The sequence below is a fragment of the Pygocentrus nattereri genome, chromosome 2 (assembly GCF_015220715.1).
Source record: "Pygocentrus nattereri isolate fPygNat1 chromosome 2, fPygNat1.pri, whole genome shotgun sequence".
Taxonomy (NCBI): Eukaryota; Metazoa; Chordata; class Actinopteri; order Characiformes; family Serrasalmidae; genus Pygocentrus; species Pygocentrus nattereri.
In genome coordinates this window covers 55,478,638-55,500,597 of record NC_051212.1, presented here as the reverse complement: position 1 = coordinate 55,500,597, position 21,960 = coordinate 55,478,638, and the positions used below count along the sequence as shown (strand labels likewise).

At 45.1% G+C, this 21,960-nt stretch overlaps 2 protein-coding genes and 1 long non-coding RNA gene across 5 annotated transcripts in view; 1 reads left to right on the top strand and 2 right to left on the bottom strand.

Moving 5' to 3' along the window:
* Positions 1–2,752: 2,752 nt before the first annotated feature.
* Positions 2,753–4,716, bottom strand: LOC108414929. Its single transcript, XR_001856941.2, has 4 exons — positions 4,586–4,716; positions 4,324–4,369; positions 3,166–3,193; positions 2,753–3,015 (listed from the first exon to the last, which is right to left on the bottom strand). It is a non-coding gene; the product is annotated as an uncharacterized LOC108414929 (long non-coding RNA).
* A 924-nt stretch (positions 4,717–5,640) lies between these two features.
* sdr39u1 (short chain dehydrogenase/reductase family 39U, member 1) lies at positions 5,641–13,821 on the top strand. Of its 3 annotated transcripts, XM_017687855.2 has the most exons (6): positions 5,838–6,330; positions 7,148–7,254; positions 8,825–8,907; positions 8,995–9,116; positions 10,317–10,469; positions 12,164–13,821. In XM_017687855.2, the coding sequence occupies exons 1-6, from the start codon at positions 6,315–6,317 to the stop codon at positions 12,589–12,591; spliced, it is 909 nt and encodes a 302-aa protein (XP_017543344.1). In that variant the 5' UTR covers positions 5,838–6,314; the 3' UTR covers positions 12,592–13,821. The 3 variants fall into 3 exon arrangements, with proteins under 3 accessions (XP_017543346.1, XP_017543344.1, XP_017543345.1); XM_017687857.2 differs by lacking the exon at positions 10,317–10,469 and having other exon boundaries at positions 5,641–6,330; XM_017687856.2 differs by lacking the exon at positions 5,838–6,330 and having other exon boundaries at positions 7,215–7,328.
* The window catches only part of mettl17 (methyltransferase like 17), a 16,721-nt gene continuing 7,446 nt past the window's right edge, over positions 12,686–21,960 (bottom strand). Inside the window, exons 6-14 of the mRNA XM_017687854.2 lie at positions 21,742–21,815; positions 21,298–21,392; positions 21,154–21,224; positions 20,820–20,927; positions 19,212–19,280; positions 17,981–18,031; positions 17,752–17,844; positions 16,741–16,940; positions 12,686–13,302 (exon numbers count right to left, since the gene is read on the bottom strand). Of these exons, the coding sequence (XP_017543343.1) occupies positions 13,209–13,302; positions 16,741–16,940; positions 17,752–17,844; positions 17,981–18,031; positions 19,212–19,280; positions 20,820–20,927; positions 21,154–21,224; positions 21,298–21,392; positions 21,742–21,815 (855 nt within the window). The 3' untranslated portion in view covers positions 12,686–13,208. The remainder of the gene's footprint in view (positions 13,303–16,740; positions 16,941–17,751; positions 17,845–17,980; positions 18,032–19,211; positions 19,281–20,819; positions 20,928–21,153; positions 21,225–21,297; positions 21,393–21,741; positions 21,816–21,960) is intronic.

The following is a 21,960-nucleotide window of genomic DNA, read 5'->3' as shown; positions in this document are numbered from 1 at the left end:
TGCAGTTGGGCCAGATTTGGGCCACATCCATCAGTTCTACTCACCTTACAATGTGTGGGTTGGATCTGGGCTGAGGACCAAGCCATATACCGGGCCAAGAATGTGAGCCAGACAAATTCCGCGAACTGGGATAATTTTCATATATCAACCATAAACACAACTACAGCTCAGTACAAGAAAACAAGTGACTTATTTAATCCCAATGTGGTGAAATCAGCCAGGCTTCTCTGAAGCTCTTCTCCGATACGTTCTCCACCTGTTTTTCTTGTGAATTCTTGCCTGCAAAGTCTAGAACTTCTCCCGAAACCTGAAGTCTATTGTTCTCTGTATTGAGAAACATCCATGAAGACCTGCCTCGGGCTGGTTTTACAGAGTTAAGAGCAAAATCGTCATAACTGAGATATGAGGTGGCGTGTTCTTGTTAAGCACAGTCTACAGCATCCTTGGCCTCCAGGTTTTCGGGCCCCAGCTGGCATTCTGTGTCCAAGCACTCGTATCAGAGGTTTTAATAAAGAGACTTATAGACTTTATCGCTTCAAATGAGCCTGTTTGAACACGGCGGCTCTTGGCACGTTAACAAGAATTGATGAGTCAAACTGGGTGTGAAGGTGATGAGCAGAGCTTCATGAGCAGCTCATCTTCTGTGAGGGCATGGCTGTAATTTCCAACGGCGATAATAAAAACAAAAAGCATGAGCTGAACTCATTTTGGGGGCATTAAAAACCACACCTTACGGAAAAAATATACGGACTCGTATTTTTATATGTCTGAAATAAATTCCAAACACGCCAGTAGATTTAGGAACATCTAACCTGTATTACACACAATGAACACAGATAATTAATAAAAATGCTTTAAATATATAACATCTCGGCCATTTTCATACATTGCAAAAGTATATTTGATCAACATTTGAAATATTGGTTTTCCTATGTGGGACACTTCAGACGCTCATTGAATAAAGAATTTGAACTTCATACTTAAGACTGGAACATGGATGGTGGCGGCTGTTCAAAGGGGAACTTCACAAAAAAAAATCTGCATTCATCATTCACAGCGGTTCTGAGCGGTTTGGTGTGAAACGCTCTGTTCTAGATAAACTGAGTCAGAGCCGTTCCCAGTGGTGGTGATGGGAACCAGACGTCCCTCTAAAAGCTCCTACAGAAAGTTCCTACATGAACTGGTTCTGAATTCACTGCCTGATGACTGAGACGCTGTTTTATGAGAGTTTAGAGAACTTCAACTCCATTCATGGTGGAGGGAGACATGCAGAGCGCTGTGCGGCAAAATAGTCCCCAAAGAAAACTCATTATTCCAGATTTTCCATCATCAGCATTCCATATAAGCTCAGAAGACTCGTGTAGGTTCTCTGGTGGTTCTGGATGTTAAATAAAATGTCTATATCTGTCTTGTTGTCATGGCGACGCCTGGTTCCCATCACCACCACTGTAAAGACGTCTGAACCGTTTCACACCAAACCCTCTGGATCCCTGACTAGATAATTGAGAATCTGAGCTCCCCTTGACGTGAACTCAACTGCGTGGTCTCGTAACCTCCTCCTCAGGAAAGCACTGGGCTTGAACCAGTTACTGCTGAAAGGTGGAACATTGACGCTGAGCTGTGCTTTTATATTGAGAGGAAAAAGGCAGAAAATCCCCATCTAAAGAGCAGATCTCCTCAAAGGGTCTAGATTTAAAAACATGCAGACTTGCGCTCCAGAAGGCCTCTGCATGTGCCGTACCCAGCAGGACTCATCCTGAGTTACTTGCTCATTTCCCGTTTGACGGTTTTGAAGGAGCAGTCTGGCAAAAAGTCAAATTTACATAGTTTCATTTGCTTTTAATGAGCCAAGACATGTTCACAACGTTGGTTTAGAACCAGAGAGACCAACATTAACACCAGAGGAACAGTCACCCAAACTTACACGGACAATTTTTATTTTTAATGTATGTTATAAAGAATAATGGTTGCAACTGTAAAAACTGATTTCCCCTCCAGGACCTATAAAGTTCTGATTCTGAAATTATAAGCAGTCGCCAAAATTCCTCAACCTGCACCCAGGACTTCATTAAGGTAGCGCTGACCCGCACCGTGGTTTACCACCCAGGGCAAAACACGCCGCTCTATAGAAACCACCACCCGAAAAAGATTCACGCAGAACTTTACAAAAATTGGTGGAGTTTCCCTTTAAAGGGAAAGTGCTATAACAGTAATACGGAAGCAGCACTGAAGGAAAGTGGTGTATTAAAACAGGGATGTGATGTTAATGCACCATAACGGACACCAACACATCCCAGTGCATCCCAAATCACTGCACCCCAGCAGATTAAACTGGCCTCACAGAATCGGACCCGAGCACCAACAGACAAGGACTCATCACAACGGATTCAAGATCTTTATTGATGCAGCAGAGCTTAAATACTACATAAAGAAAAGGTTCTCAGTGGTTTGGTGTGAAACGCTCTGTTCTAGATAAAGTTCGAGTCAGAGCTGCTCACAGTGGTGGTGATGGGAACCAGACGTCCCTCTAAAAGCTCCTCCAGAAAGTTCCTACATGAACTGGTTCTGAATTCACTGCCTGATGACTGAGACGCTGTTTTATGAGAGTTTAGAGAACTTCAACTCCATTCATGGTGGAGGGAGACATGCAGGGCGCTGTGCGGCAAAATAGTCCCCAAAGAAAACTCATTATTCCAGATTTTCCACTGTTTTCCATCATCAACATTCCATATAAGCTCAGAAGACTCGTGTAGGTTCTCTGGAGGTTCTGGATGGTAAATAAAGTGTCTATATCTGTGTTGTAGTCATGGCGACGCCTGGTTCCCATCACCACCACTGTAAAGACGTCTGGATGTTTCACACCAAACCGCTTGGTTTTACATCATAACAGAATTAAGCACAATTAAATCTTTAATGCAATGATGCGATGGTCAAACTGCCCACCTGTAAGGCACTGAAGAAAAAAGTGTCACAAAACTCTTCAGTTCACACCCCAGAGTGGTCCCAGGTGGTCTCCTGTCAACAAAACAGAAGGATTAGTAGACAAGCCAGTAAAGATCTGCGTCGTAAATAAATCTAGTTTTTCAGGTGGAACACGCACAGACATGGGACTGCTCAGCAAGCCGTCCTTTCAGGGAAGAGGAAATGATTGACAGCGAGACTCACCTTTAGACAGTCGACCGCAGCGGCGGCTCTGAAAGACAATAAAAGAGAAGACCGGTTGAAGTGACCGCCTGCCATACGACCCAGTACCACCCACACACAGCCCTGATCAGTGCAGTGAGGGCGTAATCATCAGACTCAGGTGAAACACGGACTGCACGAATCATCATCTCAGGATAACACAGCAGAAACGCCCAAACACGAAGGCCTTCTGAGAAAGAGCTACAGAGGAACTACAGGATTCCTGGAAGAGCCTTCAATTAAACCCACACTAGGACTGGAATTTAACGGGATTAGACTACATGCACTACACTGAGATCATTACACAGCACTACAGGCTTTTTCAGGGCTACTACAGGTCTTATAGGGGTGAAGATCCACAGCAAAACCCCAGAGCTTAATAACCCCAGGGGCTGAATCAGCACCCACAATGTAAACGGGTTGGTTCCCCCAGAACCAGATTAAGCCCAAGCTGGAACCTTTAACTGGGAACACCTCTGGCTTTGCAACTCAAAACCCCTCTGCATGATTAGACGTGGATCAACAGATCAGATGGTTCTATATAGCACCTTGAAAGTTCCTTCTACTGCTACGATGAAGCTTTCAGACAATATAACCTTTCCGGGTGCTACACAGAACCCTTTCCAAAAACATTCTACATGCACAGTGGTGGTGATAGGAACCAGACGTCCCCCTATAAACTCCATTCATGGTGGAGGGAGACATGCAGGGCGCCGTGCGGCAAAATAGCCCCCAAAGAAAACTCATTATTCCAGATTTTCCACTGTTTTCCATCATCAGCATTCCATATGACCTCAGAAGACTCGTGTAGGTTCTCTGGAGGTTCTGGACGGTAAATAAAGTGTCTATATCTGTGTTGTAGTCATGGCGACGCCTGGTTCCCATCACCACCACTGTAAAGACGTCTGAACCGTCTCACACCAAAACGCTCAATAAAACACTTTAGTATGAGGGAATTCTGGGATTCTCCTTTAAACAGCATTGAACTAGAGCCTCTAAATAAAGGCAGATCTGTGGATTTCTGCGGTGTGAGGAGGCACAGAGGCAGAAGTGTGGCCCACGTGGACACAGAGCTCAGTTTGGACGGATGCACCTGCTGCTTCACTACTAAACAGTCTACATTGATGTTCATGTTCTTACCAGCTCGCTGGTCCTCCAGGCTGAGGCTGCAGCTCCTCTGATGTTCCTGCATGGTCAGAGAAAAGGAGGCCGAGCATCAGATGGAAGGCACTACGGTTTACAAGCCAAGGTAGCCCGATAGCCACATTAACCCTTTCCAGCCCTTCACATGATCAGCGCTAAAGCATCCCGCCCGCACAATAAAGCGCAATACACAAGCCTCCGCAAACCGAGCGCACAATTAAAAGAGGATTGGGCTAAATCGCGCCCACGTGCAACCTACTGTCGTGTCGCGGCGTCCTCACGAGCCCACATCCTCCTGCTGAAAGAAAGCCGCAGCCCCTGTGCACGCGCTTTATCTACTCTGTCACCCACGTGCTCGGGCGGGGGTCATCATCATCAACACACTCCTCCTCTTTAACGACCCACTCTGGTGCCATTACATTGCTGAACGAAGACACTTCACCTTTAAATTACCTTACTATGCATATCTTCTCTATCAGTTATTATTTTTTAAATATGATATTAAATATTGACGTGGATTTTAAAATAAACATCCCCCAAATTCTGGTTTGTTCTAAGCTTTACTTTTACTGTAAACTGATTTATGAGTTTTGTCACCCAGCCAGATCAATTAGGACAGAACGTAATAAAATAAACGGAATTATTCATTTGTTATTTATTTTCTCACCTATAATATCTTATCTTAGAAATCCCTAACAAAGCAAAGGTGTAACGGCAACACGTGTGGCATCCAAGCCAAAAACAGCCCTTTATCTTAAAATCAACGAATTAAAGCTGGTTGATAAAAGTCCCCCACCACATGGCTGCTGCGCCGGCCACAACGGTACAGGGGGTTCGTTCATTTTAGGTCCATCAGTCAGTTTTAAAATAGTTTTTACCGATTTATAATTCCAGATTAGAAACTGTATTCGCGATTTGATCGTTTTTCAGGATCATTTTACCTCGTGTTTTCTATCTTGTAGTCCAATCCCCGTCTAAAAAAACTTCACTTCCCATAAACACCTGCTCCTCCGCGTAACTGTCGTTAGCTTGTGGCTAAACAGCGGTGTATAACTCGGTTAGGGACAGAGCGCTGCTACACAGCAGCAGTCCTGCAGCGTTGTTTATGTCTCATATTGTCGAAAGGTGGATTTTCAGCACATCTGTGTCTGTTTGTATCGATTAATTAGCAGAATATCACCGTTTTAGTTGGATAGCGAGCTACCGAGCCCTTACCAACATGGCTGCGTCTGCCCAACTAGTACAGTGGCGTCGTTCAATTCGCTCACATAATCCCACTTTTTAAGGAATTCCTACTGATTTATGATTCCCTCCTTTCCCAGATTATACACTGTCTGTGCGACATGTTTCATTTTCAGAACCTCTTTGCGTCGTATTTTTAGCTTATTTGCGGCGGGTTGTTGTACAACTGTCGTCTAAAAACTACATTTCCCATGAGCCCGCGCGCTCTCGCTTGGCAGCGGTATAGATTTCAGTCAGGGAGGGCGCTGCCTGCAAAATATAATCCATAATGTAGCGTTGTTTATTTTGCCTACTACCAAAAGCTGAATTTTGGGGGCATTTTCTGCTTTGCATTGATTATTTAGCCGAATGTAGCTGTCGTACTCGGCTCTTGTAATACCAAATACCCGGATGAGTCGGAGGCCTCTGATTTGATCAGACCGTCCCGGCGCTCCCCTCGCGGAAATGTAGTTCGGAGGAAATTTGACTCTTGAAAAAAAGAACTACAAATCCTTTAAAAATCGGTTTAAAACGCGAAATATTTAATGATTAACAACGCGAAACGTTTAATGTGAACAAATCCGGCCTTACACGCTTCAAAATTAATTTAAATGTCATTTATTTTTTCTTCTTCACCGCCCACGTGGGTCACGTGGCGAGCCTATGGAGCTGCTGTAGGGTCAGTGTTGTTATAAATATGTGAATGAGGTTGAATTTCTGAGGATAACCAAACAAGGGAAGGGCACTCGCCTGCGACCGAGGACACAATGAGAGTATTGATCGGTAGGTAAATCGATGAAACGACACGTGAGTGCGTAAAACGCGGCTGTGCTGGTCTCTTAAGTCACTAACTCGAGGTTTCATTTCTGCTGACTCGTTCCTGCTGCATCTCATTGCACCATGCGCAGCACATGATCCTGTATTTCTACAGCCGAACAGGTGCAGCTCTGTTGATTTCAGCTTTGTAGGTCATGTTTATTTTTTATAGGCTGTTTTGTAAGTTCAGGCTTCGCGCATGCGCAGGAGTAGCTAGATGGGTGACTTTTCTTGACATTGTGTCCCCTTAAAGGCGAATTTCACCATTTTTTCAAAATTTCTGCACATTTCAGTGTGTGAGAGTGTAAACAAAGTAATCCAGAGTGGGTTTGGTGTGAAGTGGTTCAGACGTCTTTACAGTGGTGGTGTGATGGGAACCAGGCGTCGCCATGACTACAACACAGATGTAGACACTTTATTTACCATCCAGAACCACCAGAGAACCTACACAAGTCTTCTGAGCTTATATGGAATGTTGATGATGGAAAACAGTGGAAAATCTGGAATAATGAGTTTTCTTTGGGGACTATTTTGCCGCACAACACCCTGCATGTCTCCCTCCACCATGAATGGAGTTTATAGTGGGACGTCTGGTTCCTATCACCACCACTGTGAACAGTTCTGCCTCAGTAAGTTTCTCTAGAACGGAGCGCTTCACACTGAACCCCTTTTGAACTGCTCTGTTTACATCTTAACCGTCTGATCATGTAGATTTTATGGAAAATTGTCCTCTTTAAATGACCAGCTCACATCAGGATTTCATCATTGATTTTCTCCTTGCCAGGTGGAGGGTCAGGGTTTGTGGGCCGTGAACTGACTCGACTGCTGAAGAGCAAAGGTCATGAAGTCACCATCATCTCCAGACAGCCTGGTCCAGGCAGGATCACATGGGTATGATGCAGCTATACCTTCTACCAGGCACTACACACGGTCTTCGTCCAGACCTACGCTCTGTCCAAAACCATGTACGGTACTAATGAGTGGGTTTCTATTGGTGCTGCACCCTTTTAATATAGAATTCAGTACGTCAGTGTGGGGTTTGGTTGCAGCCATAGCGGCCCATAGCTTCTCACTGTTAAACGGACACACCAGCCGAAAGGAAAAGTGTAAGGACACTACATCTGTTGTAAACATGCCCCCTGCCTTCTCATAGCAGCGCTGCAGTAGTCTCCAATTTGAGATTTCCTAGTTTAAAGATCAGTTTCCTTCAGAGGGTTTGGCGTGAAACGGTCCAGACGTCTTTACAGTGGTGGTGATGGTAACCAGACGTCGTCATGACAACAACACAGATATAGACACTTTATTTACCATCCAGAACCACCAGAGAACCTACACGAGTCTTCTGAGCTTATATGGAATGCTGATGGTGGAAAACAGTGGAAAATCTGGAATAATGAGTTTTCTTTGGGGACTATTTTGCCGCACAGCGCCCTGCATGTCTCCCTCCACCATGAATGGAGTTGAAGTTCTCTAAACTCTCATAAAACAGCGTCTCAGTCATCAGGCAGTGAATTCAGAACCAGTTCATGTAGGAACTTTCTGTGAGGAGCTTTTAGAGGGACGTCTGGTTCCCATCACCACCACTGTGAGGAGCTTTTAGAGGGGGACGTCTGGTTCCCATCACCACCACTGTTTAGTGCATAATACAAATGATGCGTGTGGTCATATCAGTTGTGCGGTTTCAAAGTTAAAGCAGGTGAGGCGACGGCTCCCTCGATTGGTCCGTTTAGACGTCTTAAGTGCGCAGACGATCGAATCGCAGTCACACTAGGGTTTGTTTTAAAGAGAAAGCCAGGAGATACGGCAAAGAATGTAACGTCACGGTATTTCAGGAATTTTAATAACACACGATATCCAGTCATTACCTGCTCAGAAATGGGCAAAATCCATACAACTGCGTGTGTAAACTGGACATTCGTACAGTTTCTTAATTCTATTTTTATTTTCTATATTTTTCTGCTAACAGACGCCTTGTTTATTTATTTATTCTGTAGTATATCTTATGTTGTATCTTAATAAAAGTCTCTCATCTTATATCAACCCTCATCCTGCTGTTCTTTTATGTTTGGAGTGGTCCTGTGGGCCCACTGCCCGATCCTTATTTGTAATGTATAGTATGTCTACTGGACCCCAGGGAGAACAGCGGCTGTTGTGAGAGGAGCTGTTGGGGGTCTTGTGTTGTAATTCTCAAAAAAATACTATGGAAAAATAAATACAGTGAAATTTTGCACTGAATCCGAATAAACTGGACTAATTTTCCTCTTCATGGTCAAACATGCAGTCGGTTCCACAAGTACCTCTATATAATATTGTGACCTGCTGTGAGGTCATTTACCACCATAGCGATCAACACTGTCATATCGTCCAGCCCTAGAACAGCGTCCAACGGTGTTGTCTTGTAAAGACTAAACTCTGAGTGGACGTAGCGGTCAGTTATTTTTTTCCCGTCTCTTCTCTGCAGGCTGATGTTGAATCCGGTGGTCTCCCGCCGTGTGAGGGGGCAGTGAACCTGGCCGGGGAAAACATCATGAACCCACTGAGATGGTCAGTCAACACCCAAATCACTCGACCTGATTAGGAGAAATTTTGACCGTCTTCCTTCAACCTGACCGTCTTCCTTCAACCTCTCAGGTGGAACGACAGTTATAAGAAAGACCTGTTCTCCAGTCGAGTGGACACCACGAGGGCTCTAGCTCAAGCCATCGCGGCCTCTTCTTCACCTCCACGATCCTGGGTCCTGATCACAGGAGTGGGTGAGTGCGTTATCTGCACACTATAAAAAGTACGGTTCTTCAAAGGTTCTTCAGTAAAGAAAATGGTTCTATGTAGAACCATGAGCACTCAAAATAACTATTTGCATGTTTAAAGGGTTGCATCACGAAATGGTGCTTCAAATTCATGGAGAATGTACTGTAGATGGTTCTCTATAGAACTTTTACAAAAAGGTTCTATATAGCACCAAAAAGTGTTCTTCTGTTGTCAAGCTTGTAATAATAGAAGAACCCTTTTTGGTGCTATATGGAACCTTTGTCAAGCTTGTCACAAAAGAACAACACTTTTTGGTGCTACATGGAACCCTTTTCAAAAAATTATATAGAACTATCTAGCCCATTCATGCACATCCTCCATCAGATGAACTGATCTGAAGAACTCTTTCATGATGCAAACAACCCATTAATCATGTAAAGGGTTCTTTTAAGTGTTCATGGTTCAATATAGAACCATTTTCTTTACTGAAGAACCATATATTGCTGATAAAATTAGATGTGAGATAATCCACCTGCATGTGGAAGAAGAAAGGTGATGAAACAGATTTCCAGAGTTTTCAAAAACTGATTAAAAGCTCCAGAGAAAATGAGGCTCCTAACAACCACCTGGAAGAGCTGGTCGACCCCAAAACTGCCCCCGTCAGATAAACAGCACTGAAAGCTTTGATCTCTGAGAGAGAGGAGAAGATCAAGCTGCTTCAGATCTGAAAACATCCACAGGTGTTTCTGTCCATCCTTCCACTTTGAGAAGACCACTCAGCGCTGTGGGTCTGAAAGGACGTGTAGCTGATCAAGAAGAACCTCACTGAGAAAAGGAGACGGACACACCAAACAAAGAAGCTGGACGATGGACTGACCACCCCAGAGTCCAGACCTCAGCACCACTGAATGGGTTTGATCATCAACCAGCTTCTCAGACTGAGCTTTGGAGGCGTGTCTGCAGGTTCTGTGAGGAGCTGGAAGTGAGGCTCCTGAGAAGATCGGAAGCTGGAATGAAGGTGAAGAGACTCACTGACCCTCACAGCTGACCGTAGAGTGAGCTGCTGAGGTAAAATGGGTTTAATTGCTGTTTTAACTGGAAATGAAAGTCTCGGTTTTTGCGCAGCGCTGTGAACTCGACCGATGTGGTTTCCGCTTCCTCACCTCGGCCTGTTCTTCTCTTTCACTGTGCACCTTCATCTACAGCCTGTTACAAGCCCAGTCTGCAGAGTCAGTACACAGAGGACAGCGAGTGGACACCCTTTGACCTCCTGTCTCAGCTGGTGAAGGAGTGGGAGGAGGCCGGCCGGCTTCCTCACAGCCTCGCTCAGAGCACCAGACAAGTGGTCATCAGACCAGGTGACCAGCAACACACTTAATTAGGGTTGCACAAAAATATCGGCCAACAAAACATTTCATCCTGAAAGGGTCACTTTCTGCTTTCGAGTGAAAGAAAAACAGACCAAAATAAGCAAAAGACGAGGCATCCATCTGACTGTTCACTGTTTACACGATTATATATACTAATATTTATTAATCTATTAAATATATACTAACATTAAAACGCTGTTTTTTTTGCTTTCCTGCGCCGGTCAGCTCAGTTTGATAAGATTAACAGTGAAAAATGACTCAACTTACACGCTTTTCAGCTTTAACTGATTTAATGATCCTTTACTGGAACATGCAGAACATTCTGAGTACTCTTTATTTTTTTAAACACTTGTTTGTGAAAGTTGTGACTATAAAGGTGTTTGTTAGCTCCCGCTGGTGTGGGTTCATGGCTATTTCTTCTCTTCATGACAAACACTACATCTGAAAACACTAAAAAGTTGGAAGTTATGATATTTAGAGAAAAAAGTCATAGAATTGATATTAAGGTGGCAGAAAAATTATATTGTGGCCATAGTCTCTGTGAAGTGAAGCAGCGCCTCCTGGTGTTGAGTTGGTGGAGCTGCACCTTCATATCGATTCCCCCGTAAAGAAACTCTCAGCCTCCCCGGCTCTCCTGCTCATCAGCACCAGCCTGGAATTTAGTATAGGACCCGGCTGAACCGGCCGAGCAGGGAACTGTTTATCTAGAATAACGAGCCGGACGGACTGAGGAAACTGCGTTTATCTAGAATAAAGCGCCGGACGGACTCTGAAGAAACGCATTTATCTAGAATAACGAGCCGGACGGACTCTGAGGAAACCGCGTTTATCTAGAATAAAGCGCCGGACGGACTCTGAAGAAACGCATTTATCTAGAATAACGAGCCGGACGGATTTTGGGGAAACGCATTTATCTAGAATAACGAGCCGGGCAGACTGAGGAAACGGCGTTTATCTAGAATAACGAGCCGGACAGACTGAGGAAACGGCGTTTATCTAGAATCACGAGCCGGACGGACTCTGAGGAAACGGCGTTTATCTAGAATCACGAGCCGGACGGACTCTGAGGAAACGCGTTTATCTAGAATAACGAGCCGGACGGACTCTGAGGAAACCGCGTTTATCTAGAATAAAGCGCCGGACGGACTCTGAAGAAACGCATTTATCTAGAATAACGAGCCGGACGGATTTTGGGGAAACGCATTTATCTAGAATAACGAGCCGGGCAGACTGAGGAAACGGCGTTTATCTAGAATAACGAGCCGGACAGACTGAGGAAACGGCGTTTATCTAGAATCACGAGCCGGACGGACTCTGAGGAAACGGCGTTTATCTAGAATAACGAGCCGGACGGATTTTGGGGAAACGGCGTTTATCTAGAATAACGAGCCGGACGGATTTTGGGGAAACGGCGTTTATCTAGAATCACGAGCCGGACGGATTTTGGGGAAACGGCGTTTATCTAGAATAACGAGCCGGACGGATTTTGGGGAAACGGCGTTTATCTAGAATAACGAGCCGGACGGACTCTGAGGAAACGGCGTTTATCTAGAATCACGAGCCGGACGGATTCCGTTACCTGCGCTTATTTGTGCCGTTTTAGTGTAACAGCTCTGACGAAACTCGCACCTGAGGACGAATTTAAGCATCACTGCTGAGTTCCGGTCTCTTTCTTTTCTCAGGTGCTGTGTTGGGGCGGGATGGTGGTGCCATGAAGCAGATGCTGACCCCGTTCTGGCTGGGTCTGGGTGGTCCTCTGGGCTCGGGTCGTCAGCCATTCCCTTGGATCCATGTCTCAGACCTGGCTGGAATCATCCTTCACGCTCTGGAGACCTCCAGCTCACCCCCCTCCACACAGCTGGAGGTGTTTAACGGGGTCGCTCCGGCGCTCAACACCAACTACGAGTTCACAAAGGAGCTGGGCCGAATCCTGAGGAGGCCCACCCTGTTTCCCGTCCCGGGGTTCCTCATGGACACCCTGCTGGGCTCGGAGAGAGCAGTCATCCTCATGCAGGGTCAGAAGGTCGTTCCCAAGAGGACTCTGGAGTCCGGCTTTCAGTTTCGGTACCCAGACCTGACCTCGGCCCTCCGGGAGATCGTCGGAGGCTAGTTATTCAGACGTAGCCGGTTTATTGGTTACTCATTTTACGGCTTTTAGAGGCTGAGGGGCATTTCAGAAAGAAACGGGTCACAATGGCAATCACTTTATTATTCTAATCAGTTTATTTTAATGTGTAGTCAGAGTGCACTGCTCTAAAAACTTAGTGTTTCCAAAGCCAGTCTTTGGGGACCTCCACACAGTCCACTTTTTTGCTGTATCCCACCTCCCAGTACATCTGTGCTGGTTCTCGGTTCTAGATAGGGATGAAAAGACAGCTGTAGACTGCCTGGGTGTCCCCAAGATCCGGATTAGAAACCAGCAGAGTTCTCACTGGACCAACAAGACTTCAGACCACTGTGGAACCTGAATACAGAACACCTGGCTCAGGTGTGTTGGGAGCTAGAATAGAGCAAAATTGTGGACCCTCTTGTTTGTCCCCAGAAGCAGTGGGTCTGTTCCTGTCTTCTGACCCAGTACAGTCATTGGTGCGGACAGTGTGCTGTTCATTCATCCACATGTCCGGGTTTCTGGATCGGCTTTGACGTTTGATATTTCCTCTAGTCCTTTCAGGGACCCGGCGCTGTCGTTCCTTCATCAGCGACGCACGTACTGGCTGTTTAAGGTGATTACGGCTGGTCTGGAGGTGCGTCGTCCTCCTCCGTGTTGATGATTGGCAGCCGATCTCCCCAGTTGCTGCTCCGGGCGCAGCGGTATGCGTCCCTGAAGGTGTGAATTTTCAGCGTTAGGAGATCAGATCACAGCAGATTCCGTTATTAGTAAAGAAAAGGCAGCCACGCTTTACCGCAAGCCTACATAACACCCACATAAGCTTGTCATGACAGCTGACATAACCCAACAGAAATGTTTATTACATGATGCTTATGGCAGCATCTGTCGTAACCATTATAAAGAATGGCGCCCTCTGGAATAAGCATGTATAAACATTATATAAGATTGTTAGATGTCACGACCAGCTTATGTAGGAGTCACGCAGCCTTATGAACCGTACCCTACAGTAAACTCTTACCGAAAATGCTTTAAAAGTGTTTTGTTTGCCGTGATCTGGATAATCAATACTTCCATGCCTATATCTATCAAATCTGATTTATTAAGTGTAAATATGGATAGTAGTAGATTAAAGGTAGGTTCATCTGCTGGAATCAACATTAAAACGTGACTATGCACATCTTGTTCTCTTGGTTTAAGTCATTACTGTAAATAAAACCTCCTTTCTTCTGTTTGGTGTCCCACCTTCATCTGCTCATTCGGGTGAATTAACGTGTTTATGATGCATGGTTTATGACACGAAAGCGGGCAGAGAGTTTTTGATGAGGATCTTATCCAGAGCGACTTAGTCATTTTACACAGAAAGGCCAAGGTGGTGTTAGGAGTCTTGCCCAAGGACCCTTATTGGTGTAGTGGAGGGTGTTTGCCCAGGCGGGGATTGAACCCCAGTCTACAGCATAGAAGGCAGAGGTGTTACCCACTACACCAACCAACCACTATATACCCACTACACCAACCAACCACTATATACCCACTACACTACACCGACCACTATATACCCACTACACTACACCAACTGCTATTATATACCCACTACACTATACCAACTGCTATTATATACCCACTACACTATACCAACTGCAATTATATACCCACTACACTATACCAACTGCTATTATATACCCACTACACTATACCAACTGCAATTATATACCCACTACACTATACCAACTGCTATTATATACCCACTACACTATACCAACTGCTATTATATACCCACTACACTATACCAACTGCAATTATATACCCACTACACTACACCAACCACTATATACCCACTACACTACACCGACCACTATATACCCACTACACTACACCAACTGCTATTATATACCCACTACACTACACCAACTGCTATTATATACCCACTACACTATACCAACTGCTATTATATACCCACTACACTATACCAACTGCAATTATATACCCACTACACTATACCAACTGCTATTATATACCCACTACACTATACCAACTGCAATTATATACCCACTACACTATACCAACTGCTATTATATACCCACTACACTATACCAACTGCTATTATATACCCACTACACTATACCAACTGCAATTATATACCCACTACACTACACCAACCACTATATACCCACTACACTACACCAACTGCTATTATATACCCACTACACTATACCAACCACTATATACCCACTACACTATACCAACTGCTATTATATACCCACTACACTATACCAACTGCTATTATATACCCACTACACTATACCAACTGCTATTATATACCCACTACACTATACCAACTGCTATATACCCACTACACTACACCAACCACTATATACCCAGTACACTATACCAACCGCTATATACCCACTACACCAACCAACCGCTATATACCCACTACACTACACCAACCGCTATATACCCACTACACTATACCAACCGCTATATACCCACTACACTAACCAACCGCTATATACCCACTACACTATACCAACTGCTATTATATACCCACTACACTATACCAACTGCTATATACCCACTACACCAACCAACCACTATATACCCAGTACACTATACCAACCACTATATACCCAGTACACTATATCAACCGCTATATACCCACTACACCAACCAACCGCTATATACCCAGTACACTATACCAACCGCTATATACCCACTACACTACACCAACCGCTATATACCCACTACACTACACCAACCGCTATATACCCACTACACTACACCAACCGCTATATACCCACTACACTATACCAACTGCTATATACCCACTACACTAACCAACCGCTATATACCCACTACACTATAGCAACTGCTATTATATACCCACTACACTATACCAACTGCTATATACCCACTACACCAACCAACCACTATATACCCAGTACACTATACCAACCACTATATACCCAGTACACTATACCAACCGCTATATACCCACTACACCAACCAACCACTATATACCCAGTACACTATACCAACCGCTATATACCCACTACACTACACCAACCGCTATATACCCACTACACTACACCAACCGCTATATACCCACTACACTACACCAACCGCTATATACCCACTACACTACACCAACCGCTATATACCCACTACACTACACCAACCGCTATATACCCACTACACTACACCAACCGCTATATACCCACTACACTACACCAACCGCTATATACCCACTACACTACACTAACCGCTATATACCCACTACACTACACCAACCGCTATATACCCACTACACTACACCAACCACTATATACCCACTACACTATACCAACCACTATATACCCACTACACTACACCAACCACTATGTACCCACTACACTATACCAACCACTATATACCCACTACACTACACCAACCACTATATACCCACTACACTATACCAACCACTATATACCCACTACACTATACCAACCACTATATACCCACTACACTATACCTACCTCGTTTTCATTTCATTTTTATGCATACTGTAGCATGTCCTAGAAATATTGATGTTACTATTTCGCTGGGTTACTCTATAAGGACGCTTATTGTGAAGGCAGGCTGCTCCCTGGCTGTGTTCATGTGTAGATCTGGAGGAACTGAGTCTCGGTCTGGATAATGAAGCACCACGACTCGTGCGAAAGCTGCGTCTCATTTAACAGCATTGAACGCTGTGATATTGTACATACGTGTAAAACAATTCTTTTTAAAAATGAACGAATACTTTTCTTTGCAAGTCCGGACAGCGCTTTGTTTCTGCGGGAAGTGGGACGACCCTCTGGTTTTTGGGACTGTCTGGTAAACTGTGGGACGGGTGGTTGCCTTAAGGTGTAGGGCAGCGACGGGAAAAGTAAAGTGAAAATAAATGAAAGTGAAAATGAGGCTTTGTTATGGATGAATTAAAAGTACTAGTGAGGTTACTAGGGTGGGCAGTATGACGGTATTTTATCATGGTGGATCTAAGTATTTGGTACTTTGTACTGTAAGAGCAGTTACAGTAATGAAGTACGGTATTTTCCTCTCCTGGCTTTGGGCTCTAAATGAAACTGCAATGTGACAATGGTGAGGTCAGTGAATGCGGGGAGTGAGCTGGACCTTCCGTGTTGGCGCGCAGTGACGGCGAGCTGCTTGAGTTCTCCGCTGGAGCAGCAGATCTGACACTGGACGTGTCTGGTTCTGCGATGGACCGGAGCGGTTAACCTTCCCCACTCCACGCCCTCTCTCTCTCCCGGCGCCTCTCTCGCCTCCCTGCTCACGATCAGGTAGCTGAACCTCTCCTCCTCCCAGTCGGCGTTCTGAGGAGGACAGGACAAGTACAGGTTCTGCTTGCACTGGAGCTGACAAGCAATGGAGGCTTATGTTTCCATAAAGATGGACAGAAATAAACTCACTGTCCACTTTATCAGCTCCACTGACCGTATAGGTCCACTCTGTAGTTCTACAGTTACAGACTGTAGTCCATCTGTTTCTCTGATACTCTGTTACCCTGTTCTTCAGTGGTCAGGACCCCCATGGACCCTCACAGAGCAGGTACTGTTTGGGTGGTGGGTCATTCTCAGCACTGCAGTGACACTTACGTGGTGGTAGTGTATTTTTGGTTGGTGGACTATTCTCAGTCCAGCGCGACACTGAGGTGTTTAAAACTTCACCTGACCACTGAAGAACAGGGTAACAGAGTATCAGAGAAACAGATGGACTACAGTCTGTAACTGTAGAACTACAGAGTGGAACTGAACGGTCAGTGGAGCTGATAGAGTGGACAGTGAGTGTAGTGGTGTAGACACACTTCTGCATGTTAATGCACAGTTACTGTTTATTCACTGAATGAAACACACTGGGAAAAAATAAAATATAAAACATGCAAAAACTGCACATTTTTATATTTTACCTTTTCCAATATGTTAAACTCAAATAAACAGAAGCCGAGCGCTAAAGTTTGTCTGTTGGATGTTTTTTACTGATTCTCACTTAGAAAATCAACCAAGCCCAGTCCGACTGGGGTGCTCAAACTTTTGCACGCGACCACCAGCGTGCGCTAGCTGTTAGATCTTGGCTGATTGACCACATTTACTCCATGCCGAATTATCGGTGGCGCAGGTGACTCACCCCAGGTAAAGGCAGGGGGTGGTAGGGCTGGAGGAAGTTGCAGGGCACCACCGGCTGTTTCAGCAGTTTGGGACAAGTCCGCTCATGAGTGCACTACACAAAAACACGCGGGACGGAGAGACTGCAGTGAATAAAGGACTGAAGACAAGAAAAGCAAGACAACTGAAGACGAACCACAGGAACAGGGACATAAACAAAATGAGTGAAAGTGTAAACAGCTCAAACGCACAGGAGCGAAAACCACCGGCCTCCGGGAGTCATGAATCACCTTCTCTTCCTTCTGTAAACACACAGAGAGACACAATACAACCGTATTCACCGGTCAGGCACCACATTCTGACCACCTCCTTGTTTCTGCACTCACTGTCCTCTTTATCAGCTCCACTGACCGTATAGCTGCACTCTGTAGTTCTACAGTTACAGACTGTAGTCCATCTATTTCTCTGATACTCTGTTACCCTGTTCTTCAGTGGTCAGGACCCCCATGGACCCTCACAGAGCAGGTACTATTAGGGTGGACGTGCTGGTGCGAGTGGATCAGACACAGCAGTGCTGATTGGACTGAGAACCAAACACATCCATCTGGCAGTGTCCTGTGGGCAGCATCCTGTGGGCAGCGTCCTGTGACCACTGATGAAGGACTAGAGGATGACCAACACAAACTGTGCAGCAGCAGATGAGCTGTCGTCTCTGACTTTACATCTACAAGGTGGACCGACAAGGTAGGAGTGTCTAATAGAGTGGACAGTGAGTGGACACAGTGTTTAAAAACTCCAGCAGCACCGCTGTATCTGACCACTCAGACGTCAGTGTCACCGCAGTGCTGAGAATGATCCACCACCCAAACAGTACCTGCTCTGTGGGGGTCCATGGGGGTCCTGACCACTGAAGAACAGGGTAACAGAGTATCAGAGAAACAGATGGACTACAGTCTGTAACTGCAGAACTACAGAGTGGAACTATACGGTCAGTGGAGCTGATGAAGTGGACGTTGAGTGTAGAAACAGGGAGGTGGTCAGATTGTGGTGCCTGACCGGTGTCTAATCACTCAACATTAAAGCGTTCTTGTCCAATGTGACTGAAGCTACGACCGAGCTGCTAAGCACTAGTTGAGTGTCGTGTCAGTCGTTATATAAACTGTTTATCGCGATAATTATTATTAATAACATTAATTATGCATTGAACAACCAAAACCAGGTCCATGCTTATGTAGGCTACCCATAAGGACATTATAAGACATACATAAGGACTGAATCACCTTACGTCCCTTACACCAAAGTCTCATTCACTTCATATAACATCTGGGATCGTCTTGTGGTTATTAGTATAAGCTGGACATAAACACTCAAAAATGGCTTTATTAATATGTTATTCAGTGCTTACGCATGTGTTATGTAGTCCTTACGTAGGGAGCTTTAAAATAAAGTGTTACCCAACATTTTATTCATTTTTAGCCATACCTTCAGTAATACGTCTCTGGCTTCCATTAAAATCTGATGCCCTTCTTTTGTTCCGTTTTCCACCAGCACCTAAAACATAAGAAGTGCGTTGCTTTGTTTTTTTGTTTTTTTTAATGAAGGAAAACAATCGATCACTGTCCACTTTATCAGAAACCCCTCCAACTTGCTGGTGCACAGCTAGAGACTGTAGCTCACCTGTAGGTGCAGATCATCTAGCTCTTTGTCAGTAGGCAGTTTCTGACTCTTGGCTGGATATTTTTGGGTGGAGGTCCCCTCTCAGCCTAGCAGTGACACTGACGATGAGTCAGGAACACCACTGTGTCTGATACACTCGTACCAGCACCACACACACTACCACCTCAGTGTCACTGCCGTGCTGAGAATGGACCACCACCCAAATACTATCTGGACAACAGCGACCCCGTGGTCAGCAACTGACCGATGGGTGTTTCCTATAAAGTGGCCAGTTAGTGGAAGAACAAGGTAGGTGTTTCTAATAAAGCGGCCAGTTAGCGGATGAACAATGTAGGTGTATCTAATAAAGCGGCCAGTTAGCGGATGAACAATGTAGGTGTATCTAATAAAGTGGCCAGTTAGCGGATGAACAATGTAGGCGTTTCTAATAAAGCGGCCAGTTAGCGGATGAACAATGTAGGTGTATCTAATAAAGTGGCCAGTTAGCGGATGAACAATGTAGGTGTTTCTAATAAAGCGGCCAGTTAGCGGATGAACAATGTAGGTGTTTCTAATAAAGCGGCCAGTTAGCGGATGAACAATGTAGGTGTATCTAATAAAGCGGCCAGTTAGCGGATGAACAATGTAGGCGTTTCTAATAAAGTGGCCAGTTAGCGGATGAACAATGTAGGTGTATCTAATAAAGTGGCCAGTTAGCGGATGAACAATGTAGGTGTTTCTAATAAAGTGGCCAGTTAGTGGATGAACAATGTAGGCGTTTCTAATAAAGCGGCCAGTTAGCGGATGAACAATGTAGGTGTTTCTAATAAAGCGGCCAGTTAGCGGATGAACAATGTAGGCGTTTCTAATAAAGTGGCCAGTTAGCGGATGAACAATGTAGGTGTATCTAATAAAGTGGCCAGTTAGCGGATGAACAATGTAGGTGTTTCTAATAAAGTGGCCAGTTAGTGGATGAACAATGTAGGCGTTTCTAATAAAGCGGCCAGTTAGCGGATGAACAATGTAGGTGTTTCTAATAAAGCGGCCAGTTAGCGGATGAACAATGTAGGTGTATCTAATAAAGCGGCCAGTTAGCGGATGAACAATGTAGGTGTTTCTAATAAAGTGGCCAGTTAGTGGAAGAACAATGTAGGCGTTTCTAATAAAGCGGCCAGTTAGCGGATGAACAATGTAGGTGTATCTAATAAAGCGGCCAGTTAGCGGATGAACAATGTAGGTGTTTCTAATAAAGCGGCCAGTTAGCGGATGAACAATGTAGGCGTTTCTAATAAAGCAGCCAGTTAGCGGATGAACAATGTAGGTGTATCTAATAAAGTGGCCAGTTAGCGGATGAACAAGGTAGGTGTTTCTAATAAAGCGGCCAGTGTGAGTATGTAGCAGTATACACGTTAAACGTGAAAAGCGATCACTTACGAGGTAGGAGTTTGTTTTCCTCCAGAGTGTAAGAACCGTATCTTCTCGTTCCTTCTGAGAGGCCAGCTCTGATAAAGAGAAGGCTGCTACCACCAGATCAGACTGAACCTACAGCAAGAAGCACACGGCTTTTAGAGCCACACCACGCACAGAAATCAAGGAGCCCCATTAGACGGATGCACTGGAACTGAATGAAAATGACCACTTGGGAAATATCACGGTATCCAGTGGTCAAACTACTAAATTAAAGTTAAATACGTTTTCCTGATGCTAATCTGGCTGAAGTATAAATAAGCGGGGGGTCTGGCTTCTTCACAGCGCTGTGCGAGCTCACCTTCGGGGAGACGGGAAAGAACTGGCGGAAGTAAACGTGTTTAACGAGCGGAGTATCAGTGTCGCCGCCACCTGAGAAACAACACGAATACAATCAACACCTTGGCACCAGCGTGAGCTCAGATTACAAGGTAAATAAAGGTACCTGTGAGGAGCTGCTCGGCCAGCCTGTTCATGGCTCCAGAGGCGTCCACACAGACGTACTCCTTTAGGGCGTCGCCCCAGTGCGTGTGTGAGGCCCTGCGGCACAGAGTGTAGGGGTAAGAACACAATGAGCTGCACCGATGAAGGAAAACGATCTGCAATTAATCCGAGTTCGTTTACTGACTCGGACGCTCACCACCATCTACCCTGAAAGACTCGGGGGTGTTGGCCTTAAGGGTGGGCCATATGGCCGAAATATGACCACTTATTTGCCAGCAGACGTTTGGGCAAAAGTAAACAAACAGATAAATAAACACATAATTTATTCCTTGATTCAGTTTGCTCATTAATGACGGTCGTTTATCACACTAACGAGTCCTTTCAGCCCTGGTTACAGTGCAGCCTACACTGAAGACACCACGAAGCTCAGTCAGGCCATCCTCACCAGAGAGCCGTGCCAAGCCCCGAGCCAAAGTCCAGCAGAGAGCGAGGTGCAAACAGCGGGTCTCTCTTCTTTATCTGGAAGGAGCGAACTTGCAGGTGAATTTCACGAGTTTTATTTAGACACAGCTTCAACAAAACTCAGAGAAAGAGTTCGGAAAATGATCACATTTACATCATTTTACCCCAAACGTAAGACGTTTACTATCTATAAAAACGGCCA

What these genes read in the sequence shown, in the direction of transcription:
- sdr39u1 (XM_017687855.2), top strand. An exon ending in ATCATGAACCCACTGAGATG is followed by an intron (nt 8,908 to 8,994) that starts GTCAGTCAACAC and finishes TCAACCTCTCAG; the next exon opens with GTGGAACGACAGTTATAAGA. An exon ending in GGTCCTGATCACAGGAGTGG is followed by an intron (nt 9,117 to 10,316) that starts GTGAGTGCGTTA and finishes CTTCATCTACAG; the next exon opens with CCTGTTACAAGCCCAGTCTG.